This window comes from Balearica regulorum, chromosome 1 (assembly GCF_011004875.1).
Source record: "Balearica regulorum gibbericeps isolate bBalReg1 chromosome 1, bBalReg1.pri, whole genome shotgun sequence".
Taxonomy (NCBI): Eukaryota; Metazoa; Chordata; class Aves; order Gruiformes; family Gruidae; genus Balearica; species Balearica regulorum.
Window position 1 is genome coordinate 62,680,875 of NC_046184.1, and position 27,158 is coordinate 62,708,032.

The 27,158-nt window shown below is 43.5% G+C and overlaps 1 protein-coding gene across 2 annotated transcripts in view; it reads right to left on the bottom strand.

Annotated features, from left to right (window-relative positions):
* Positions 1–826: 826 nt before the first annotated feature.
* The window catches only part of TBXAS1 (thromboxane A synthase 1), a 236,601-nt gene continuing 210,269 nt past the window's right edge, over positions 827–27,158 (bottom strand). Inside the window, exons 10-13 of one of the 2 annotated variants that reach the window (XM_075755106.1) lie at positions 10,038–10,126; positions 7,379–7,516; positions 4,667–4,829; positions 827–4,037 (exon numbers count right to left, since the gene is read on the bottom strand). In XM_075755106.1, coding sequence (XP_075611221.1) covers positions 3,963–4,037; positions 4,667–4,829; positions 7,379–7,516; positions 10,038–10,126 — 465 coding nt within the window. In that variant the 3' untranslated portion in view covers positions 827–3,962. Of the gene's footprint in view, positions 4,038–4,666; positions 4,830–7,378; positions 9,404–9,488; positions 10,127–27,158 lie in introns of those variants that run through there. The other variant, XR_012835788.1, reaches the window with a different exon arrangement.

A 27,158-nucleotide genomic window follows, 5' to 3' on the forward strand; every position in this document is an offset into this window, starting at 1 on the left:
CGTCATGAATTCATCTCTACTTGCAAAAATCCTGGCAATTTGAGGGAATCCTGCTCCCTCCTTGAACGTAGCCATAGCACCCAGCAGTGCAGGAAACAAACATCTTGGAGACTGAGCAGACTTTTCACAGTCAGATAAAAGAGAGCGGGGCCAGTGTGAACCAAGCAATGAAATAACAGTTTACAAGTCAGCTTTAAATTTTTTTTAATGTGTTTATTACTGTAAGTGCACAGAAGAGTCTGATATTAGGTGAAGCTGTGTCCAACATGGAAACATCGTTTAACAAAGGGAAATGAGAAGGTGGTCATTTCAGAAAGTATCATACAGAGGAAATTGTGCAGTTTAATGCCAAATAATAGGTAGTTCAAATTTGTAATCAATGAAGCATAATAATTTCTAACACCCAGCTCTGTTTTTCTAGGAATACTATTTATAAAATACAAAACTAAAGGTTTTCTGTATCTGCAGTATCATTAAAAATACCATTTTATACTGACAGCTTTCTGTAATCACTGCAAAGTCCCAGAAGATGTTTTTAATAGAAGCTTTCCTTTACCAAGCAGCCTTTGCTTCGTATCAGCTGTCAGAAAATGACTAAGACCCTTTTGTAAAACAGATATGCCCAGTTTTAAACAAACCCACAGCTCAGCAATGCAAGACAACACACTTATGTTTCTGAGGAGAGAAATTATTTTAAATCAGCTTCCTTGTTCCTCCCTAGACTCAACAGCTGTTGACTGAAGCTTGCTGTACCAGAACTGCTAATAGTCACCATAACTTAAGGATATAAAGATATGTTTTGATATTGCAACTATAAACATAATGCTTTTTTTGGTAGGTTGGTTTCGGGTTTTTTTATGAATCCTAAAGCCACTTCTGCTCAGGATCAGTTCAGGACCACGGTATATGAATGCACAAGGTCACTGTGATTAACATATTACTGTTTCTATCTTGGAGAGCTGCTGTCAGTCTCATGTCTTGTTTTTTGCAAATGTGTGCTTCCAGGGGGCTAGAGTAGCGCCAGTCCCTCAGCACAGCTTGCTCCTTAGGTACGTGGCTGAGCGCACACAGCCAGGGCGAGGGCCAGCATCATTAAGTATCCTGGTAAAATGTCCGTGCAGTGTCTGGTGACTGTATCAGCAGCTGTTGTTTAAAAGGAAGACATGGCTTGGGGCTCTTCCTATATTACTGGAAAGCTGGCAGCCTTTTCTCTGTCTTACTTAGCTGTCTCGCTAGGCCTGCATGTAGAACAAGGGCTGATGCACTTCCAGAAAGCTGACTTGGCCCACGGCTGCAAAAATAATTCCTCTCTTCCATACTACTACAAACTGACAGGTGAAAACAGATAATACTTCCCAAACAGAAAACTTTGCAGGACAGTTGAAAAAAATGTTAGTGCAGACTCAAGTGAGTTTACCTTTACGTATACTGTCCACATTCAACTTAGAAGCAGCTGGGAAAGACTCTTGGTGCAGTTCCCAAGCCTGTAAAATGTGATGCACAGTTGCAGCCTCTGCAGTACTTTTTTCCAGTGGAGTCAACATGATATTCAAGATGATAATGCTCTGTTCAGGCACAGAAATATGACTTGCTCGACTACTCTACATGTTAGTGGCACTATCTTCGATAAATATTGAGGATATAAGCAGCATTCAGACAAGCTGTAGAACAGTCCATACAAAAGTGTATAGAACAAAGGCACAAACTTGATTTAGACTTCGAGTATTTGGTCAAAAATGAAGCACACAATAATCTGCTAATTCACGTAAGGAAGAAAAACAGTAAAAAAATTTTGAAGGGACAAAGAAGCCTTTGACAACTGTCTTCAGACTGGAATGAGCTTCCTGCTCATTCAGGTAGGTAAGAGGTTTTTAGGCAAGGCACATCTAACTTTTTGCCAGTGGTAGATATAAGCTGTACAGTAAATCAGCTGCCAGCACGCTATTTTCAAGAGAGAAAAATGATGGATAACATGTAGAAACTAGGATAGATACAGTGTGTTGCTTTTCAGACAAATAACAATCACTCCATCAGTAATTCATATAATGGGTGTGTCTGTAACAGGACACTTGTGTTTAGCCTGCCAGAGATGCTCCATGGAAATAGGAAAAATTCCAAGACTGCCAGGGCAGTACTTCACCACTACTACCTGTACAGTTCTGGTTAAAAAGAAAACAAACCAAAATTTAAAAAAAACCCAAACCAAACCAAGAAAAAAAAAAACCCAAACCAAAAAAACCAAACCAAAAAAACCAGACATGAAAGAAAAAGGCAAAACCTTCCAGGAAAGGTACAGTAACTTGATCAGTGTTAAGGCAGCGTGTGGGAACAAGGCAGCTACAGGTGCTTGCTGGAGAGAAACTTGGGAGCTAGCTAGGGATCCTTCCAGCAATCCTTGCAGTGAAACTGAGCAGTCAGTCTCTTCCTCCTGCTGTCACGACACTTCTCTGTGCGTACCACCAAGAGAGATGCTGTACCGAAGGAAACCTTGAGCAGAGTATGTCAGCAGGCAGAAGGTCAACACTTGCAAAGAACCAAAAGGTGCTTCCTTATTTTTATGGTGCCATAAGATTTTCTGCTATTTATAAAAACTTTAAAAAGGGGGGGGGGGGGGGGAAGGACCCTAATACTGAGACCATCTTCTCTCATGGTTTTGTTGTACAGCCAACCAGTTTGTGGTTCCCACTGAAGGAAATGTTTTTGTGTTTTGCTGGGGTTTTTTCTGGTCAATTGATCACTGCTGTGTGATGCTCCACTAGCTGTGTGGTGATTGAAGGGCTTTGTAGAGGCGTAGGAAAGAGCGCGGAGGGAATGTGAGGAGTAGAAGCGTATTGCTGCTTTGGCTGTGAAGATGCATGTGCACAGTCATACGGCTTGAATGGATCCATGGTGCTGCTGCAGCTGGCAATTAGACAAGTTCCTTCCTGAGTGGAGGCCCTTGGGACATGACCTGCTCCAGTGTCATGTAAGGAATCAAGAGAGCTGCTGGGACTGATGATCCGGGATCCCACTCCCTCGCCATTGGCTTTAGTGCATGCAGTGCTCTTAACTTCCTTGAGTCAATGAGCTAGACAGGGATGGTGCCAACTGCAATGCTTGAAAAGGAGAGGCCTCAATGTGAAGCAGATGTTGTACCAACACCTTCTGATTACCCTTAAATTTCCTCCAGTTCTCCTGCTTTCTTTAAATTTGTATCTTCTTTTTCTCCACCTTTTCAACAGCAGCTCAGTAGCCAGCAGAATGGCTGTCACCTCATTTCTTTGGTCTTAGCTACTGGAACTTAACTGGTAAGCAGGCAGGGGAACTCTTCATTCCTCTTCAGTCATGTCGATGCAATGTGCCAAGTGCAAATTGTTAATCTAAGTGTATTTCAAATCACTTCAAAAGCACGAAGAATGTGCAACTCCTTTCACTTTACAGACACAGGGAGAGATTAAGCATTGTGCAGAAGACTCAGCTTTGATTTTTAGCAGAGTTCATGATAAAATCCAACGCACTGGATCCCAGGTCTTCTGCTGTAACTGTGGTGCCTCTTGGGCTTTTTCTAGAGTAGGGACTTACAAGCGCATGAGAAGGATGTGTGAGATAATGAATTATAATTAAAATCTATTTTAAATCGCGTGTACACTTAACACCTGCTCCATTTATTGAACTTGAGCATGAAGAAAGCATTCTCAAAGATGAGTGAAAGGAAGTGCAATGTAGAAAAGCAAGTGAAAGTGGGATGCTTCTTTACAGATACTATTGACGGCAATTTGAAAACCATCAAAAAGACTGTGGAGCCCACATCTGATTTTAAAAAGTGACTGGAGGCTCTCCCACAGGAGGGCAGTGAGGCAGCACCTATTGACCATCAGTGCGACAGGCTCCTACCTGTCTGCAGGGTTTTGAAAATATTTATACCCAGTGAGCCACTGAACAAGGGGTCCCATCCCAGGAGGCTTCAGGATGTACATTTTCTTTTAGCGAGATTCCAGCATAATGTAGACTCCATTTTTTGGTCCAAGTGTGGCTTTTGATTTCAGCTGCAAAGGAATCTGAAAGAAAAAAGAACATCTTACATACAGTTGTACGTATTTGTTCATGTGTGTATAACACCCCCACATACAGACAGACATTTTTGCTGGGGGACCAATTCATACCAGGATTACTGTGGAAGCTTTAAAGTACTTGTTTTACAGTCTGCTGTGGTAGTATAATATTAAACAGAATTTACAGCCAGGGGCTGAGGCAGTGGTTGCCCAGGTATACTGTAGATCTGAACAGAAAGAAATTAACTCTATAAACTCTTGAGCTGCTGAGTAAGTGCCAGGTGCAATGTATACAGGAATAGGCATATACTAAAGTGCTGAGATCCCATGAAAGATGTACACTCCTTCTCACCCCATATAAATCAAGGTCTTTTGACTGTGGTGCTGCTACACTGCTCTCCACTATAAGGCAGACCTGTGTAACTGTTTTGATGGAAGAAATCATAAAGGTTAAATCACATTTTGATTAAAACATGCAGTTGAAGCCTCTTCTCCCACCTTATTATGGAAGTGGCTCATGCAGTGTTCTCAAAATAAGAGAAAGTCACAAAGGCGAGTCAGTCACCCTGTCTAGGACACACTGTCAACTCCCTGAAGTTGACAAGTGTGGCCTTTAAGTCTCTGCACGTACAAACCTCAGTTTCTGGGCAGGTCTTAAATTGAAACTTTTGCAAAATCCTCAGCAGAGTAATTTTTGTCTCCAGCAAACCCATTTTCATGCCAATGCAGCCACGGGGTCCTGCCCCAAAGGGCAGGTATGCAAAGGGATGTCGTTCCTTCTTGGCCTCCTCCGTAAACCTAGAAGGTGCAGAGATGGAAACTGGTTCAAGAAATGTTTTTTGCTCCTGATTCCATGTTTTTCATCTACATCTCAAAAGGTAGTTATTTCAATTGGTTTTAATGGACAGGTTAAGGGGACTATTGACAGATTATGTCTTGATGGTCCTAACAGCCTTAAGTAAACAGATAATTGACTTACGGCCATCAGCCTGTGTGAGGACAGACAGACATTAGTAGTGCTTCCAGTCTCTCTCTAATGCGATTGCCTTCATTTGATGATCACGCTCAGAAGAATGATAACTTCAGGTGCAGACATGCTAGCTGTGTCGACCTTTGCATGTATGAGGGAGAGATTGCAGCTAAGAGGAAACTAACGGGCTGCAATGTGAACTAACTAGAATTAGCAACAGCGCTTCCCTCCTGTGCACTGCGGACACAGATCAACGGGAATTTCTCTTTGAAGCTTGCAAGGGGAGATGAAATCTCACGGGATTGGACAGGCCATGGAAGACAGTTATTATAGTTCAGTACAGCCCTTCTTTCTGCTCTGGGCCCAAAGAGACCAGGTTCCCCGCTGGGAAACACTGAAATTGCAGACAGCTCTGTTCTTAGAGCTGAAGTGCCTCAGTCCAATTGGAAAGACTGATTAATGTGGCAGTCTGTATGCAGATCTGCATCAACTAGCTAGCTTGGAAATACTTGATCAACCCATTAGAACTGAGCCATTTTTTTTTCTTTTTCTTTTTATTTTTTTTCACAAGGAAGGAAACAAAATTCCTATTTGAACAGCAGTCCAAAGGAAAAAAAGTAAAATCTGTTTGCCAACATCTGCAAAGAGGGATGTATACTGGACAGAATATGCACAGACAAGAGTACAGAGTGTGAGTCAGTACAAGTTATTAGGGCCAATGCATAATCAACAAGGTGAGACTCATTCTGGCCTGTGCTTAGTCCCTGATCAGAACGGTTCCTTAAAACACGCAAACCTTTACAGCAATGGCATTACGCTGGAAATCTACATACTCCTCCCATGCCATAAGGTATTTGGAGCTCTTCTGGTAGTACAGAACTACTTTTCTGTAGTTCTGTATGTGGATAAAGGTTCTGTCCTTCATGTATAGGGTCATCTCTGAAAATTGCTCATCTCTTTGGATACAGTTTGCAAGAACTTTAGACTGCTAAGGCCCAGAGAACTCACGCAGAGTAGAATGAGATGAGAGGTAATACAGGCTACTTTGAGGTTTGGAAAAAAAGAATATTGTGTATTTAACACACTAACTCTATCCCCATGCTTAGATATCCTAAATAAGATTGGGCTACTACTGCAAAAAATAGCGTGCTTCATTCCTCACAGAAATTTCAAAAGGGAATTAATCTCAGATTCGTAACAAACAGCACCATGAGTCAAGGGGACTGCAGCCCCCACTATCCATTTTTCCCTGTAATGTGCTTTCATACTATTGTTAAAGTGGTGAATAAACAATTAAGACAGCATTTCTAGATAGGTGTTGCTAAAAAAACCCACCCGGACTTCCAGTAATTGCTCAGATTCCTCCCCAGCAAAACCTCTGGGCTTCTCTAACCCTGGCATTACTGCTCTTCATGGCCTAAGGTGCCTGGTAGGGCATATGCCAAGATCTGCTCCAGAAGGAGTGCTGGGCAAACCCACCTACACCATACATGTGTTGTCTTACTGGCAAAGATGGTTCTGCGCTGCTGCCTCACACCCAGTCAGTCATTTGTGGAGCATGCACTTTTTTACTTAGTAGACTTTTCAACGTAGTGCTAGCTTAAAATGCAACTGCCCACAGAACAGCTTAAAATACAGCTGCCCACAAAACTAAATTGTGCTTCCACACAGCACCACATCAGTGGAAACTCTCCCTGTGAGCTCAACTCAGCATCTGTAAGATAGGGCCGAGTACAAAACCACAACTTGACAGTGTCCCCTCAAGTTGAAGAGAATAAATGCTCCATATGAAAGCATGTCTTGCCAAGCAGAGCTAAGAACCCAGGATACTAACTTATGGACAGAGAGAAAATTCCCAGTGGGAGATGGGATAGGTTCCCCACTCACATCGTATCCACATCATTACATGATCTTAGGTAAAAAGGCTGGTCTAAACCAGCCAGGAGCTGGACGAGTTTCCTGGGTACCTCTATGCCAGTGAATATACTATCTCACTTCAGAATTTCTCCATCCAGAGGTGACACAATTTGCAGCATCTGATTTGGAAACAGGTCTGAAAAACCGCACCACGTTTCAACCTTGACCAAACCTCGCACCCTCTGTGCAATGTGCCACTATCGCCACTTGTCTAATTTGGTAGAAATAACGTATTTTTATGACCCAAACTAAACTGTGCTCCTCTTGGTGGAAATACTGCTTCAGGTGAGTAGTGGGTTACTGTGGCTGTGAAGGAGCAGTAAGATTTGGTGTCTCCACTGGACAGGCTGGAGTCCTGTGCCCATGCTAATGCGTGAAACAGCATTTAAGGCAGGTCTTTGATCTAAACAGGCCCACATAAGGACTTCAACTTAAGAATGGAAAGCATTACTCCACGTACCTCTCAGGAATGAACTTCTCAGGCTCTGGCCAGAACTCAGGGTTGTGGTGGAGATGTCCAACTGCAGTTTCAATGACAGCCCCAGCTGGAATATGCTGCCCCAGCACTACGCAGTCTTTAGCTGCTTCCCGAGTGAACCTGCAACAGTAAGTGTCACATGTCCCAGCTGATTAATAAAGGTAAAAACACAGCAGGAAGGAACCATAAAAGTAAATCTCTTCAGCTGGACTGACCCTGCAATTTCGGGAGTAACACTTTCCCAGTAGATAAATACAGCAACCGTTGCTGATGCTAGTGTCTTCTCAGGTTACGATCACCTCCACCTAGAAGCACACAGCTCCAACCCAGCTAGCTAACTTTTGCCCTTGTCACAGTAAAGCATTTCTGGTTGCTTACGGTTTTCCAAAACGTTAGCTGTTAAACTGCATTTTTGCTGCTAATGTTGGTTTTAGACTCATTTTTTATGAAAACCACAGATGAAATGTGTCAGTCATCTCTAATAACAGGCAGAAAGAGTATGCTGCTTTGCTTTCAGGAAAAAAGTTATATCAAATAAATACAGTTTTGAGTTTGCTTATTTGAGAAGCTCCCCCATGTTGGGCCAGCACCTGAAACTTAGCAAGGGATGGTTTTAATATTAGGGCTAAGTGTTCTGCTGCTGCTACAAAAATACAAACCAATTCACAAGCCTTGGGAAACTGCATTTCACATACACTCATCAAAGATAGGCATGACGTTAGCAACAAAACTCTCCAGTTTCCTCCCACCCTGTGGTGACAGGTGACAAGAGTAGGACTGTCCTTAGGAACCTCATCATGACAAGAAGACTGAGAAAAGCCACCTGCCAAAGACACGCTTGGGTCTGTAAGCCTTGTAAAAAATGGTGCGTGGGTGTGCATGTGTGGTGGCAGATCCTGATCTAGATCTTTCGTCGCTGGGGTGGTGGCTACAGACCCCAAACCAGCCCAGACCCAGGCGGGTGCCCTGCTATCTCAGCCTGGGAGCTGGGAGCACAGGAGTGGACAATGTGCAGGAGCTCCTTTTGCTGCTCCCCACCCTGTGCCTACAAAGTTGAACAAAGATTTCAGTTTCAGGGCTGTCAGTCTGGTATCATTACAGGAACACATTCTTTCCTTGCTGTCACCCATCTCTCTCTCTCATAGACAAATAAATGAGACTCCGAAACTGGAACAAAACACTGGCATGCTAAAAACCACATTGACAGGCCATCCTTCTCATCTTTACATGAATTTGGTGATAGTGGAAACATGAGTTCTGGGGAAGAAAATTCTCTGGCTAGTAAGTTCATTTTTTTAAAAAGAACCTACTCATTTTGTAACAAGCTTGGCTGCAACTGAATTTTCCCCTAACTCAGCATTATCCTTGTCATAGGCAATTAGCATCTTTCCGAGGCACTGGGCCGTCCTATCCATTCCACATCCATCAGAGTAAAAGCCAGATCAATAAACACCACCAACAATGCCAACCAAAACTTCAGACCAAGTTTGCTCCGTTCTCATTCTGTTTCCCTTCTGACAAACATTGATTGTTTCCGTGTTTCAGCTGAAACTCAAAGATCCTTGACACTTTAACTGGCAAAACAATTTCTACTTGTATGCCATGTATAACAGTAAAGCCCAGTCATCTCATCCAGGAGCAAGTATATCTTTGACATCTACTCTCCTAACAATCCTGCAGATGTCCATGGAAAAATCTTGACTTCCAATCTTTGTGAACATACAAAAGAGAATAGGATTTAAAGCATTTTTATTTTAAGGTACTTGCAGTCATGGGGTAAATTTTTCAAAGGCTCTCACAGCAAGCTCAGATTTGGCTCCTTTCCAGTCATCTGAATTTTTCCCCCAACTTCACGAGAAGCAGTGCAACTGGCTGACCGCTTTGACAGGTTCCATTCTTAACATTTGCATTTATGCTTCTGATAATTTGGAAATTTGACAATCAAACAGTTTTCTAATTTCTTTTCCCCTTGTTTTCAGTTCATCAATATAACTTAGTAAAATTAGTCTTGCTATCCTCCATGCCATGCAAATGCACGGCCTACTAGAATTTCATGAAAATTCAAGAAGCCTTGTAAGAAGTACTATAGTACTAGTCTTGTGTGAATTGGGGCAAAACTCAAAATTTAATGGATGCAGCCATTAGCTTAGCTATATTAGTATAGCACAGTACTAAATGCAAAACAGTAGGGGTCCAAGTTAAACACACATGCAAAATACAGTTTTCTGAATGTGCAACCCTCCCGCAGATCAGGGCCTTAATGACCAGCAGGGTAACTCATCCACCAGCCAGCAGGCTAGGATAGGTCTTTGCTTCGTATCCCGGAAGCCTGAGGCATACGGAAGCATCATCTGGCTTCCAAAGGCCAGTCCTGCTGCAAAATGGCTTCATCCTCTAACCTTGGGGCATGTGAAGAATGGTGAGGAAGCAATCTTGGCCAATTCATTGTAAAAGACTCTTTTAGAAATACCAGTGCTAGCCAGTTTTCCTTCAATAGGCCACATTATATCTTTCAAGTGCACAAGCAGTATTGATGTTGGCACAGAGACCAAGGGCACTTTGGTCTTCCAACAGCAGATTTCCATTTTATAGACCTAGGGATCTATCCTGTGGAATCAGAAGGGGGGAAAAAAAAAGATACCTAAATGCAGGTGGGTACATGCGCAATGTCTCTGCAATCACCATGTCCAGGTAAGGGAGTTCTTGTACATTTTGGTAATCAGGGACCATCTGAAAAGGCAGGAAGAAAGGAACAATTACATTTTCTCACATTTAAGTGCCAAACTCATTTCAGATTAGCTTTTAAATCATCTATTTTTTACTGGGCATTTTTCCTGTAGAAGAACTCGATGTCTCATCTAAAACAGTAAATGATAAAATTATACAAAAATGTGGGCAGTAATTAAATGTGTGTATAACATTCCTTTCATCATCAAAACACTTTGGTCCACAGCCCAGCTGAAGATATAATAATAAATCAACTTGCTAGGAAGTATTAAAAACAGGGCATTACAGAGAGCATTAATAGCTACAACAGAGCTATTGTATTATACATGCACTAAAATCTGCACAGGACCCTTCTTTCTTCCCAAAGATGGGAGCGTGGCAGACCAGGAGCACTTTGTCTCCAGGAAACACCAAGTCCTTGAGTTATTCTTGCTCATGTTGGAGCAAACCCTTTGCCCTTTCCCAGTTATAGAAAAAAAGCAAAGTGCTAGTGGAGGGGTGGGAGGTGGCACTTGAAGAAACCGACACCCCGATGAGGAATGGCACGCAGTGGCAAATTGCTCTGCCGAGTAGAGGGGGCTGAGGTACAGCTCAAATCCCACCCTGCAGGATTGCAATAGTGCCTGGGGAGAGAAGCCTGTTTCCTCCCGTGGCCACCGCTTGTGTCATGCTGCTTAATTTTGCATGGTGGGCAATGCCAGAGCCTACATTTTTTGTAAGTCTACAAAAACACCCAGCCCTCAACAATGAGTGCTGGGCACTAAAACCCAAACAGTGCTGTAGCTCAGAAAACTTTGTCCTCTGACAGGCAGCAAACAGACAGCGAGAGACACCAAACCACAGATGACCACCAGCAGCAGTGGCACGACTTGGCGCATGGACAAACAGAGAATTTTTCCCACTGTCACCTTCCTTGGAAAAAGGACATGTTCCCTGTCTTATTCAGTGCTCTCAGCAGAGGGCAGCCAAAGTACATCTAATAACCTCATCAGGAAAGCAGAGTTTTGTTTTAAATTAGAGCATCTCCTAAAGACTGACACGGAGTAAATTGGAGAAAAGCACAGACGTCAGACTAGACTAAACCTTTTATGAAGATTTGGGGCCCCTGCCGTTCACAAAGGGGACTGGATTCCATCCTTCCTTTATTTACTACAGCACTTTTCATGTATAATGCATATTTTATTGAATTTTCATGCAAAAACATATGGTACATACTGAAAATACTAAGCAGAGAACAACTCCAGATGGTATGCAGAAAAGGCGTACAATAGAACGAGGATACCTTGCCGGATTAGGGTATCCCACTTATTCAGCACTAAGCCACCATGCACCATTTCACATTAACTGATCTTTTCTAGGAAGGAAATAGATACATTCTATTATCCCCGTTTTTTGACTCAGGAAAGAAACGCAAACCCAGAGAGAGCAATTTGTGCAGGCTGAGCAGAACCAGTGTGTCTGCTGCTCTCTAAGGGAAAAAGATGCAATTCAGCTTGTCAATAGATGAAGTATTTTGTCAGTATATGTCAAATATTATCAATACAGGAAGTATAGACTGTACCGACAGCCTTCCAATGTTGCTTTTATAATGAAGTAGTGCTTACTAACTCAAACCTTTGGCTTTGGTCGACAAATGACTAGGATACTAAAAGCCACAAATGGCAGCAATGTCATCAGAACTGTGGCTGAAGGCTGTGCGAGGAGCTGTGCTCCAATAATTTGAATACCTAAAACCAAAGACAGGAGGATGATTTTTATCATCCTTGTTTTGCAGAAAGGGATCCAAGAGATACATGGGAAATCAGCGGAAGGCTGGAAATGAACTGTGATTCCACTCAAATGCCAGGCCTTTGTGGCAAAACTACTCTTCTCCATGACCACACAGGTGCTCCACACTTTGATGCAAATGCACGCTGTGGTGTGTATTCATTTTTCTTCTGCTAATTTTACATCCTCTATCCTTTTTATACTGCTCTCCTACATCTCTTTGAATCCTGGGTCAGCATCTGAGTCCCGTCCCTGCAATTCCTCCTGATTTCACGGACAGGCTGGCTGAGGGAAGAGCTCAGGCTCAGAGTAAATGAGTGGTGGAGCGGAGAGCACACTGTGATGTGTTCGATTCTCTGAGCCATACCCTTTCCACTGGGCCTTCCTGTCTCTCTCATAATCCCTTGACTTACTTCTGGAGTCAATAATTAAGATAATTATATGGTAACCTGATATAATAAGTAGCCACTAAATCAAACCATACATCAACAAATAATATAACACTAAATTATGGGAGCTTTGATTTGCTCTTTCAAATAGCTTCTATACCTTCAGGGGATTACCAGTTCAGAAAAACAAAACAAAGGTGAAAACCAGCTGATTTTCCTTAGAAGAAAATTCCTTTTGCTTACATAAAGAAAAAGGGGTCGGTCAAATGGCAGCACAGTGAACTCTGCTATCGTGAGCATGGCAGACACATCAGTCATTTCCTGCATCTGATGCAACTTAATTATTGGCACTTCCATGCTTTTAGCATCAAAGTAGCTGGACCTAATTTAGTAGTTGTTTGCAAGGTCTGACCCAGGGCTGCGTAAAGTACACACCAGCCAAGTATCTCTATTTAGGAAGGACAGCTTGCTGGTTTTTTTTTCCTTTCAAAGAAAATATTTTCCATTTGTTTTCCCACTCCCTCTCTTCAAAATATTCCTTTAGCCAAGCACATTTCAAAGGAACTTAAACATGCTTTTCTCCCTAAATGTCCCTATTTATATCTTTGAACTGCTGGCAGGTTTGCTGGGGTGGGGGGTGGTGTTGTGCAAAGATGCCACTTTAAGCCCCTGGCAAAAAAAAATAAAAAAAAATCTACATTGCTTCTTACTCAAGATTGGGTGTTTTTTCATTAAGAAAGAGATTCCTTTCTGTAACAAGTAGAGATGTGGGGAGGAAGAAAGGAGGCACCACATTGCATGTAATAAAACATCCTATATTTTAATTTTGCAGCCACTGCACAGCAGTTTGTCTTATGCTTTGCACAGCCTTGTAGTATCTTTTTTTGTTGATGTGGAAGCAAAATGGCCATGTAACATCTTGTGGCATTTTCTGTGTGTGCACGTTTCCTCGGTTTGATTTCCGGAGGCGTGGTGGTACACTCTCACCCACCCCAGACCATTCAATCAAGCATCTAGTTTGATCACCAGTTCTCCTTTATGACTGACAGCAAATCCTAGGCCTCAGTGCCTTAGAAAAAGGTGGGAAATTAATTCTTCACCCCACAGAGTACCCTGAGGTGTAATACCAGCAATGATTATAAAATTGCCTATGTGCTACAAGGATGGTGCATGTTTTAATCCCCATATAAATTCCAAGAGCGATAACTGCCTTCAGATCCACCTCTGCTTTTCAGTATTGGCTTTAACGATTTCTAGGCAGGCAAACCTATTTTTTGCCACCACCCTCAGTTAACTTTTAATTCCTCAATGAACACCAAGGGAATCCAAGTGCTGACAGGAGAGGTCTGGCCAATCTTTCTGCTGCAGTTTGAGATGTTACTGTTCCCAGTTGCTCGCTCCTCTTTGCTGGCTGTGGTTAGCATCACCACAGCCAAGTCAGCAGAAGGGAACATATGCCTGCACCTCAGTTGCTTCCATACAACGTCCAGCATGAACCCATCTTCAGCGACAGTTTAAGACAAGATTCTAACTTTTTCCCAAAGTAGCTGCCGAGTGAGGCACAGATCCTCCTCTACCACCTCTGTTTTGGGAATGGTAATCCAAGTACACATCAGTGAATAAAAGATTTCCACTTATCCTACTGGTCATGGTCTGGTGGTGCTCAGAAGCCAGAAATGAAAAAAAAAAAAAATCAGAGAAAATTTTGTGTAGCTGACAGAGTGTGACATGCACCTGAAATTGATTTGGAAGCAGCGAAGGCTGCAGAGACCACATTCCTCATAACCAGTGCTGCTGAGTCATGGCCTGAGACTGAACCGTCTGCGGTTTCTGAGAAATTGCAATCCAAATCAAATGCCTCATGGGCAGGTGTGACTGTGACAAAGTCCATGTCAGAGAGATGACGTGCAGATCTGCCTAAGTGCAGATGTAGATCCATGAGTTATCTGTGTATGCATAGCTACACAGCCCACATCGTCTCTCCCTCAAATGTAGACTTCAGATAGCAACAGAATAGCGGAAGGGGAGTCAAAAAAACAAGCCAGCATCATCCCCAGTGTCTCTCACCCACCTCCCCTTCCAAATTGCCAAAAGAGCTATTCAGACCATAGCCATAGCTGGGCTTCACAAACAGGTCAATAATGTTCCTTGATCAAATGGATCAAAAGCTGTTGATAGATCAAAGAAACTGCCTGGGGTTTTGACCTCACTTTGGCCACCTCTAGGACCTGCTCGTCCCCTAACAGAACCAGAGCCTGCGTGCCATGCTCAGCCTTGGAGAGGGGGAAGAAACGCAAGAATACTATGTAAAGTGAGGGTTGCCCCATGACAACCTTGCTAACAACCATATCAAGAAAGGAAAGGTTAGAGACAGGATAACACTCAAAATGCAGATCAATGGAAAAAAACCCAAACAGGTTGGGTGGTTCAACAGACACCTGTCTTTAACTTGCTTAAAGAAAGCTTGCCTCATGTTTTACCACTTCCACAACGATATGCTGGAATAGCTGTAAAGCACCAAACTAAAACCTCCCTACAATGTCAGGCAATGAAACAGGGACAAACTTGAAGTAAAATTTCTTGGCTTCATCCTCAGAACTTGGATCAAATACTAAAAAATGCTTAAGGCAGTCCTCATGCGATACTTACTGGAAAATAGCTCTCTGCTGTCTGTAGTGGAGCCCGCACCTGCCAAGTGAGATGTCTCCCTGAGGCACGGCACCAGGCAGAACCAGCCTCACCGCTGGGGAAGAGGGACCCTGAAGGCCCAGAGTGCCACTCACCCCAGGAGGCAGGTCAAGGCAGAAGGTGTTGCTTTAAGATACATTGCTTTAAGATAAAGTAGCCTATCTAAAATCACAAGTGTCTGTTGGCCATTTCCAGTGACATAGGCCTGCAGAAGGGTTTCTTCTAGCAAAATATTCAGTTCTTGACTATAGAATTGAGAACTAGGTTCAGAAACAGAAGACCGGACAAGAAGTCTGGTTTCCAGACTAAGATGCAGCAGCAAGCAGCTTCCTGAGCTGCCTAGCACCTCTCCTCTTGAATCCTTACAACACTAAAGCTTCCCCAGCAGCACTGTGCCTTCTCACACGTTCCCAGACAGGCACAAAGCAAGTTTCCAGCTCCATCTCCTCACACCTCTTACCCCAGAAGCAAGAAAAGGCTATCCAAAATGTGTACTCCAAAGCTTTCTCTTTATTTATTCAGTGTGGGTTACCTGCCAGCTCTCTCATCTGCTTGGGCTGCCATTCAAACGCCAATGCAGCACACAGGCCCTCGACCCAACCTTCAGGGACTCAGGGACGTGGGCACCGAACACTCCCCGGGGCCGGGAGTTTCGCTTTGCTCACTGAGGCACTTCCCAAGCTGCCACAGCACACAAACTCTTCCAGCACTCACTGCTTCAGACATCTCATCAAACGAACTCCTCCCGGCTCCTCGTAAAGACCATGCATGCCAAATAAATTTAGTATTACAGCTTTTTGTTCAAATTGCCCGCCGCTCACCCTCACACCTCCTCTAACTCCACCCTTCCCGTTCTCCTCTCGCCTGGTCCATCGCCACACAAGTGGCGTGAGCGCAGGCAGAGGCAGGTGCCGAGTCACAGGCCAAGTTCTGAGGTGGTGGGAAAGGCCGGTGCACCAATTATGCACCGATAACCACATTACACGCAGACCTTGCAGCCAAATTCCCTCCATTACTTTGGTGCAAATCCACGCAGCTCCCTGGGGTTGTATCAGTGTAAGGAGAGGAAAATGCGGTTCTAAGTACGTACCCAACAGTGCTGGGGAAAGAGCCAGAAAATATAAGGTTACACCAATGATGACTCTCTTCAATGTTACTTTGCTTTTTGAATCAAAGACTTCAGCTCCTGACAGAAGACAGACCTGCACTACCTCCAGTAACTTTCATGGTGCTAAAACAAGGTCTTTGTAGCATCACTGCTCACAAGGAAACTTCTGTGAGATAAAAATACTTCCTGAAACTGAACAGTGTCCCAAAACCAAACAGATAAACACAAAAGCTGCAACCAAAACAGTCAGAAATGCGCTTCCACCTACATTACTACTGACACATGGTGATCAGCAAGAACAGAATGAGTGCCATCAGGTAGAAGATCTGGGGGGGCGGGGGGAAAGCAGGAAAAAGAGAAGAAAATCACTATGGAAATCCTTTATAAGGCAAGCTACAAACTAAAAGAAAGGAGAAAAAGATCTGGTTTGATCTCAGTTTTGTAAATTTGTCAGCCTAGACTCCCATGCCAAGGGAAGTGAGTGCCCCTGAATGAAAAGTGAATAAGTAACTGGGAGTCAGACCGGGCATCTGGGGTGCTCCGCTGTACAAAGGATGGGGCAGGCCCCTGGTGTGCTGATGGTGCCCAGCCAGGCAGCTGGTAATACACAAGTAACCTCACTATACCTTTTTTTTTTCTTCGGTTTGGTGGGGAAGAGCGGCTCCTCTCCAGAAGTGGCTCTCTACCTGTATGCAATGCGTGCCTTGCTCCGGCTATTTGTGGATGTGATATAATCTGTGGCCGTGCATTGTAGCAGGCTGAGCCCATCAGAAGCACAGAGACTGCCCATTTCTTGCCTCCTTAAAAACCACTCAGCCCCCAGAAATCCCCCCCGGTTCTCTCCTCAGCCCACCGAGGCTCGAAAGTCTCTCTTTCTACACTTGTCTGACACAATCAAAATTTCTACTTGGGTGGCAGAAATGCTGAATGGTGAAGGATCCCAGTGGGAGGGAGGCAAGGAGGAAATTAAACAGGAGAAAGGACTGCCAGAGGCCCAACAGGCTGAGAAAGAGAATTATAAAACTGGGGTAGGTCTGTCCGAAGGGCATGTCACCAGTCCAAAGCACATTAAGCACTGAAGTTCGTGCAAGACTTAATCCTTCCTGCTATAGAAGTGTCCCTTGGTGGTTGCTGCAGATCTACAGGAATAAAGAGGAGGGATTTTTTTCCCCCTCTCAGCAGACATTCATGGTATCACACAAGAGCCAGATGATTTAATTTAATCATTCCTGCTCCAGCTGGTATTTTCTGTATGGAGGTGACAGTGCTTTAAATTAGGGCCTTGCATATAAAAGGCCCGTGTGTTTAGTTTAATCAAATGTTCATTTCCTCATGTTATGTTATATTAAAAGACATCAGCATGAATTTTCATGCTGCAAATAGAGGCTATCATATGGGCTATGTAGTGAGGTCCTCTTTGGTCGTTCTTCATCTCTATGGCCTTGGACGCTTGGCAGCCTTACAGACTGAGAGGTGACTCAGCCTCAGGCATGCAGTTTTGGCAAAAAATGCCCTAGAGACCATGGTACAACCTATGAGGAGAGCAGAGCTTTACACAAAATAAATTACTTCGGTAATTCACCCTTCTGCAGATACTTAAATATTGGCTTGAGCCAGTGGCTGCTTAAGTCATTGGCTTCAGCAGCTGCTGGATGAGACCTTTTCTGAATTAGTAAATAGGCAAACATTCACAGCAAAGAAACTGCAAGATTCTCCCATCACTCAGCGTAATTATTATTTGCTCCGACAAGGGCAGGTCAGTTTTAATACCATACAACACTTATGTAGTGCCTGATGCCTTGAAAACATTTTATGTACTTTAGGTGCAGTACAACAATAATAAAACTTTGCCTTTCCATAGTTGCTTTTCCCCTGAGGCTCGCGAAGCGTTTTGCAAACATTAATTAGTTGGTCATCTTCCAAATGCATGTGTGAGGTGCTCCTGGTAAATACTCCCTCCCTGTACACAAGGGGCCAGCAGAGGTGCTGAAGACTGAGGCCTACAATTTACAACCTTATGAGTCAAGCACCCACCAACTCGAGCCTTCCTAAGTAGTCTGATTTTTTTTTTTTTTTTTCAGCCTCAGTGTGACTCCTGTGAGTAAACAGGCAAATACTGCTCTGAATGCATAGACTTAAAATGACCAAAAAAAGAAAGAAATCCATTGTAAGGCATTTAAATATGTCTTGAACAAAAAGGAGCTTTGTTTGTTTTTAGCTGCCAAGATCATAACTCTGGGCTCAGCCTGTCCTTGAGAAACTGATGGTACTCAAAGTACAGAAAATAAAGAAGCTTTTCTGGTGTCAAAGCTCCAATTCCTTGCTGTAGACTCCTGCACCTCCTACCTAATACAGGCAAAATCTTAACCCTTCTCCTTACTTTCCCCATAGTGAAATAATTTTCTTGTATATAGTTTAAAACTGACGAGCTGTGTGAAGCCTTGGGTCAGAGGAGTGCTGGTACGTCCCATCCGTGTGGCAACTCTTGACCTCCACGTCCTCCTTCTCCCCATCCAGACAGCACTGACAAAGTTTCCTAAGCGGGGCCTTAGTGCCCTGGTCACTCCCACTTACTGCCTTATTTCTGACGGGCAACGTGGCTTATGCCATGTCCAGTTCTAGCTCCAAATTTTAGTGTTATGTCCTTTCTACAAGGCACGAAGGAAAAGTCTGTACCTGTTGAAACTTCTCACATTTTATCTGAAAATACAAAAAATAGACAAAGAAAGGGGAAAAAGTTTTCTGACCAAAGCTATTCAATGCCTCTTCCTCTTCTGCTCCCTCTGGGAAGTGCTGACTGCCTTGGGTACAACAAAGTAATTTACCATTGGTATGTGAAAAAACTTGATAGCACTTAAAACAGCTTTTGTGTTTTACCGCCTCTATGCATGAAGAGGGTCTTTCAAAAAAAACTAGATGCCAGTCCGAAATCCACCACCCCAAGCTCAGTGGGGAGCTGGCTGTGAAAAGGGGTGTCTGCTAGCATGACGCTATCCTATGACAAACCTCTCTAGATATTCAGATAAAGCCGTCTGCAATGAATCCTGGCAGATGCCTATTCAAGGATTTCTTTCCCTTTCTTCCCTTACTCTATCTCTTCTCCATCTGGGAACACAGAAATTTCCCTAAGCCTGTTCACACTTAGATTTAGTGAAGCCATCATGGTGTCATGTTCTGGCGCTGTTTTGTGTCTTTGCTTTTCTCTACCCTTTGTAGAGCAGCATGGCATGGCTGTCCATCTGTTTATGATTTACTTCACACAATAACTTCGTCCTGATTACACTGATAGGCACAGTAGGTTATTTGAGGGCCAACTGGACCTCTCTAATGACACTCAAACTGTATCCAAATCGTGGGAACGTTTCCAATCAAGAAAAAGGCCAGTGGAAAAACTCCACTGGCACCTCCCCTAGGAGAGCCTTCCTGTCCTTAATCCCAGGAAGTAAAGACAAAAATATATTTTTTATATCTGGAATTCTTCTGCAATTATCAGTGTCAAAGTGATCCACAAAACCTAAGACAAGAAGAGAAACCGAGACTTGGGTGTTTCTGACATTTGACGATTCATACTGGAGAAGAGATTATAAAGAACAGCATTCAGTTCAGGTGGTCACATCTTTCTAAAGAACAGCATTCAGTCCAGGAGGTTGCCTCTTTCGCGGTCTCCTTTAGCACAGACGTGAATCACAGCGTCAGAGGAACTGTGCCAATTCGCAACAGCTGAGGACGGGTGTCGGGAAGCACAGCCGTTTGGGGGGCACAGCGTACTGCCACGGATGGGAAGCCCCTCCGTGCCTACTGAATCACTGGCCCTCATCAGCACACGGGAGTGAGGGGAAAAAAACCCACAACTCAAAAAGCTGCAGGATGAAGTCACAGGGTCAGCAGCGAGAAAATACAGAATTCATTTGTAATCTGAACAAGGTCATTTCTAGCATGTTTTAGGATGATATAAGACTTTACAGGGAAGGCAAATGGAAAGTATTGCTCACGATTTCTTCTGCTTTATGAGTAAGCTGCTTTGGCCTTTATTTATTTATTACCTCACAGTCCCACAACGAGCCTGGCGTGCTGTTCTTTCTCTCTTGCTTCTCAAGGATATTTTTGCTTCTTGAACCTGACCCTTTCCTGTCTCAGTGCCTGGTCACCTCACTCATTTACCTCCCCGTATTTCCAAGGAGACCCTTATTTTTACAGTTCCCCACACCTCATCTCTGTGCTGTCATTTCACTTATGGCCACACTACTTTAATAGCCAGTATTTTATCCTTTCTTCTCTTTTTTTAAAGCTCTACCCTGCTCTATCAGTCATAAAGGCTCTGGGGTGCCGTGTGGAGACCCAGGAGAACCTGCCCAACGTGGTGGTACCCACCTGGATTTGAGTCAGCCCTGACATTGAAGCCATTTGATCCAGATGCCACTGAGACACAAAGGTGGCACCCACAAAGTGACACATTTGGTGAATCATTCAGCACAAAAGAGTACTTTTAAGCCAGAGAAGTCCATAAACCATAGTAGTCTGCAGGAGGTTCACAAGCAATTTTGCCCATATAAAATACCTAACAAAATACTGTATCCTTTGCCCTTTTTACCACAAGTTGTGGCACAAGGATCTATGGATATCTATAGATGGGCTAATTTGTTGCGGGAGGGGGGGGCGGTCCGACCAAAGATGGAGCACAGCTACAGGCTTTTCCTGTAAAGGCCCTGTCACACACACCACAGCAGCTAGGCATACTCAGCTAGGCATATTACCAACCCCAATCATAAACATTATTATCAAGGCCCCAACACACTTAGAAACTGGCTAGAAAACACATGAGATTTATAAGAAATAATAGTATTTTGAACTTCATTTGCCTTCTGGCTTCTGAACCAGGTTTAATGTTTTCAGTCTTACCTTTTCAACTAGAAACCTTTTCCCTTTTTTTTATTGGTTGCTTTTTGTTTTAATAATGAAAGATGAGATTCTGGTTATACACCTGACTTCAGTGTTGAGTGATTTGAGAGAATACAAAACAAGTACCCAGAGACTTACAGTGGGATGGCAGGATGCTGGTAATATTCCATTTACAGAGCACCATGGGCCATCCTTGCCTGCCCTTTGGCCATCTGCTGCTAGCACTCAGCTAGAATCACACAGACCTTTTGAAAAAAAGAAAAAAAGTCTACAAAACTGGGAAGTTCATGTGAATAAACATCGCAGAAGCGTGAGCTGCCCCTCAGAGTGCCCACAGTTTTATAGCACACATTTCAGGGGGGGATGTGTGTAACTGCAAGAGGGGCCTTGGGGATTAAGCATCCCGTCTCCTCTTGAAAATGCCAAACTTGGTACCTTGGCAAAGCTTGCAACAGAACGAAATTGAAACGTGCAGACAAAGTAATTGGGGGGTAAACTGTGCTGAGTCTATATATAGCACTTTGTTTCTGCTGGGTAGTAGGAGGGGGGGGTAGGGAAGGGAGGAAGTGAGGGGGAGAGAGGGAAAAGAAAGATAAATTTTGGTTGCTGCTGTCATACGCAGATCCACTTATCTATGGCTGAAGCCCAGACAGCTGTGTGACTCTAAATGAAGAAATTTAATTAAAAAGTAAAAAATGAAAATCAGCAAGAAAAAAAAAGGGAGAAAAAACCCAGGACTTCATGCTTCCCACACCTACCCTAATGTATAAATAGAGACTATCTGACTGATGAAGGGTGCTTATTATTTCTTTGACTTCCATGTGTGTAAAGAAACTTACAATTCTTTCTAGTGAACAAGCAGGATAATGACAAAGCCAATGGCACATTGCTCCTATTCCAACTTTGCTGCTCTAGTTTAAATGGTATCATGCAACATTTTGGTAGTCCCAGTCATATAATACCTATGATGCACTAAAATAAAAAAAGGGGGAGGGTTGGGTCAATTATGAAGGAAAAGATTTTGGAAAGCAGGTTACTTGGGATTATATTCTGCCTGAGTTACCTCTTGGAAGAAACATGTGCAGAAAAACTGGAAGTGGATGCGATTCCCTTTTGCACCTCTTGCATACTTAGACCTGCCTTCTGTCAGCGTAACTTTGAGCAACCTCGCGGTTTTCCCTGCCTTAGCTCTCAAGGCATTTGCGATGCAGCTCAGAAGAGCCAGAGCATCTTGCACTTCTGTCCATACCCACTGCTTTTCCTAACACATTCGCTTCCCATTTCACATTATGACACAGTAAGAGAGATTGGTATTAGTACTTTTGGCCTCTCTTCATGTGCGCACACATGTATGCATGTGTATTTTCTGTAACACATCCATCAATTTGAAATGGTATAAAAACGACTAAAAAAAATTTTAAAAATCTTTAAATCTCAGAAGATTTAAAGTGTCAGTGCTGCAAAGTCAGAAAATTCATTCCAAGTCCTATTTATCTAGGTCAGGATGTGGGAAGATTTTTTTTTTTTCCTTCTGCATACGCACGTCATCACTTTTGCTCCTTGGTACTACACAGGCTGGGAGCTGAAGAGCCAGGGAAGACGATGGCTTGCTCCCTGCTTCCACTGGACTTGATAGAAAAATCCCTTTTGTGTTCCTTATAATGGAGTCTTGTCTCATCTCTACCACAAGAGATGCTTCGGTCAGTATATTACGAATACCATGCTGACAGTCAGTGCGTGTACACAGCTCTACCTCAGTGCCACATCACCACTGCCTCTTCTTTAAACCAGAAGAGAAAAGCGGCCTGCAAAGCAAGGAACAAGTTAAAAAAAGGCCTCATTTATCTCCAGCTGATACCAACGTGACAGCGGGAAATGCAGGGTCAGATTCCAGGCACATTATTGCGAGGGCAGGAGGAACGGGGGGAGTAGCTGCTGTGTGGAGAAGCCACGGGGCTTGCAGTCAGGAGGTCAAGTCCTGACACAGCTTTCCAAGCAAATTTGGGAAAGTGTCTTCCTCTCCTCCACCACTTTTAATAAGACTGGTAAACCTGAATCATGAGATTGTGTGGATACTGCTGGCATGCTCAAAGGCAGGCAACGTAGGATTCTTCTGTTCAAAGCCTGATCATTACACAGTACTAACACTAACTCCACTGCTTTTTTAAAAAAAAAAATTAAGTCATGGGTAAGGTAAGTCTTGGCAGTTAGTAGTGAAATTATATGAAATAAAGGTAAATCTTGAATGGACAACAAAATTATGGACAGACTACCGGAACAGAAATTTTACACATTCCTTCTGTGTAAATAAAGTAGTGAACTTAACCCATCATTAAAGCTTTGCTTTACGATGTGCAATTGCTGGAGGAAAAAAATTGTAATGGGTGTTATACACTCACCCAGACACCAGCAACGAACAGGCAAAGAAACTCACTGCTTTCCTACCTTTGCATGGAAAAAATAGTTGCAATTTGAAGCTTAAATGATCTGCTTTCAAGGATTATCTAACTATGATGCCCTTGGGTCCCAAACAAAGGTTGGGATCCACGGGGATCCTCCCTGCTTCCCGGACCTCTGCTCTCTCAAATTACAGAGAGGGAACCATGCAAGGAAACTGCTGCTGCTGCTGTTGTAAGACCTCTGGAAGAGGAGCCGCACCAAAAGTGCTCCTTGAGCAGGCACCAGGACGGGCTCCTGCAGCCAGTGTCTGGGTGCAGAAATCCTCGTCCTGCACTCCTCAAAATCCAGAGGTGGGGCTGTTGGGACAAGGCAACACCATTCCACCGCACACGGCACTACCAGCGCATCTCTGCTCCAGCCTGCATGGTGCTTCCCTATTTGATTACATTTTCCATCATGCATTTCTTATTTCATTATGGGTAGTTATTAATCAGGTGACCCAGGAGTGATGGGGCTTCCTGTGAACCTGGTGTTATCAACAGCAAGGGATGCAGCCGGTGCTCTGCTCGGTGTCGGCGCGCTCCCTCCTTGCTCGAGTTGAAAGATGGCTCGTGTTCAGAGTGTGCTGTGTGCGGCTGGGCTCCAGACAGGACGCAGCATGCTCGGCTCAGTGGGAAATGAAAAGGATATAGGCTCTTTTGTCAGCTTCACTTGGTCTTAATAATGTTTAAATATCTGAAGGTCACTAAATTACAGAGTGCAGAACTTTGGCACAAAGGCCTTTCTCTGAGATTATCTAGGTTTGCTGAAGTAAGACAACAAAAGAGAATAAACCAAACTGAGCAAAACCAACAACCGCTGCTAAGATATTATTCTTCTCATTAAGCTTATACGCTGAGCCTATAGAGAAGGCAGCATTTCCTGTCCCTCTTGCTGACGGTTCAGTATTAGGGCACAAAGGCAGGTCACTGTCCTTGGTGATATGGTAAACAAAGATAAGAGCTGAAAGCAACAGAGTATTTTTTTAACCCTGATAATTCACTCAGAATAAATTCCATTGTGGAGAGATTTATTGTTTACTTAGCACTCCTCAAAAGAGCTCCTCGGGAATGCAATCTCCTTCCCATGTGCCAGACACAAAACACGTGTTTCAGCTGAAAGCGCTGGCCAGGCCTGCTCAGGGCATCTGTTCCTCATCCCTGGATTCACGTGTATGAAACGTACACGAACCTGCTGGAAAAACACAGCCCCAAACATTTGCCCAGATCTGCTTGTTATCCTGGGTTGGGAACTTAAACAGATGTCTTCAATGGGCAGCCATGCTCATGAAAATGCTTTGCCAAAATGCCGACAAAAAACCCCCATTGCTTTCCTTTCCTGCTCACATAATGTCTGCAGCAGAGCAGCACAAGAGTGAAAAACATCGGTATATTTTTTGACATTTTTAGTAGAAGGAGGACCCTCCTTCCCTCTACCTGCCCCAAATAAATCTGTCCCATTCCCTTACCCTCACAGCCCATCTCCACAGACGCAGCCACACCAAGTGGCTATCGGGGGAAGCATGTGAGGAAGACATCACTGCCAACAGCAGAGACAGTCTTATCTTTTCCATGTAATGGCTCAGCCGCTTGAAGTAAGGCAAAAGTTTAAGCATTTGCTGATTTAGAGCCTATGGCACTGGACAAGAATTTGGGACCTGTGGGTACTGGCACAGAAGTGGCCATTAAACCCCGCCATGGCTCCTCTTCCCACTTGGGAAGCAGCAATAAAACCTCTCCAGCAGATTGCCTGGGACCTCTCCGAAAGGTGCGGTCGGTAGACTTCTCCTTGCAGTAGCAGACATAACAGCAAACCCAACTGGATTAGATTTAGGCAAACTGGCTTCCAGAAGAGCATAGTGTCGGGACTGGAGGAACAAAAAGGAATTTCTCATTGTTCGTGCTGTACATTTGACCTTCCCAACCTTTTCACAGGGCCTCTGGATTTCAACAGAGACATGAGTCTCTTTTCAGGACACAAGGAGGCTTGTTGCAATGCAGTTCTTAAACATTTATGTGCTTACTGGGGACATCCTAGGATTGGCAGAGATGGATTACCTATGGCCTTGGGCTGTGCTGTAAAGTAGATTGTGAGTTTAAAATGTTTCTGGTTCATTTTCTGAAAGACCTATAAGCTTAGCTGTTACTAAAGTTTCCAACAGCCTTCTTGGGGATAGATTTTGTAACCTGATCTCATCTCCAAAGCCTTCCTCTTTCATTCGGACTACTCCCTATTTCAATTAAGAACTCTCCAGCTCTCAAAGCACTGCAACACCCATGGGATGTACGTGTCCATATTCCTCTTGCACGTTTTCAGATCACTGCTGCTCCTGCTCAGTGGGCGCCCGTTGCTCTATCGATTGCACTAGGCATGTACTTGTTGCTTTTGAGCTATTCTCGTAACCTCTTTTTAGCAGCTCTCTTGCCAGATAATCTGGAAACTCAAAAATCTGTTCCGAAGGAAGTTTTTTCCAGGACCACACAAAGATGCCAGAATCACAGAGGAATTGTTTAGACTGTACCAGCGTGCCGTCCAGCTTCTGATTTTCAGGTCAGTCAGGGTTTATCAATATAAGCAGTTTATGCTGCAGGTATCTTATTGCATTGAGACCAGTTACCTACAAACAGAAGCTGAGTGGTTGCGGAGTCCTGAAGCAAGCAGCAATAAAGTTAAGCTGTTCCTCCGTACTATAGTTCACCCATGGAATAGGAGAGCTATGCCTACCTGTGGTCATCACCTCCAAAACACATTGGGGGACTTATCCGCTGTCTTCTACTCATCATTTCATGTGCTAAATATCAAACTGAGGCCCTGCACTCACACACTTATACTCAACGCTATATGTATAGCATATTTGTATTGATATGCTATCTGATATATGTTAGAGTTGTATCTACTGACTGGTAGAATGGTGCTGGGGATGAACCTTACTTTCACAAGCAGACGTAAATTCAAGCATAGGTGACTTAAAAATGTCAGATGGTGCAATAATTCAGGAAAACCCATGTCAGTACAAATGCCTTTTATTGACTCACTGGACCCATTTATCGCAATACAGTGAGAAGAAACAATATTACCAGAATGCTTTTGCCAGGGAACTGTATCTATGCTATAATACATCTCAGTGCAGATATGCAATATCTAAAGTTCATAAACGAGTGTTGGTAGAAGAACCACACATGGTACATCTGACCTGTGTAAACGTGAGGCTGCTAAATACAGCATTGTCCCATCCAGATACATATATGGAACATGCTCTACACAAACTACTGCACTTGGTAGGAGCCTTAGCAATGGCCAAGGGGTATTGCTCCACCGACATCTACTAGTTCTCACGGATCAACACTGAAGCACACGCCCGTGCCTTGTCTGCACTTCCTCAAAGGGAACTTCTTTTTTAAAAAGAAACGAAACTACAAACTTCAGAGCAACATCTGAAAAAACCCCACAATAAATAGATTGATAGAATTACTTCCACCTATGTAAGTCATTAGCCTATCTATGCATAGGAGAGAAAAGGAATCAGCCCCCTTTTAAACAGTGGTGACAGAAAGGAGCCATAGAGCACATCCCCTGATGATAGACTTGCCTAATTTGGCTAATAGACTGTTTTAGAGTTTGTATAATTATATCAGATGAGAAACCTTTGTAATTAAAATGAAATTAAAGTATAATGTAAAGGCATTATATCAAACTAAAGATGCTTGTACAGGAAAAAAGAAGTTATGCTGATAGAAGCAGTTTT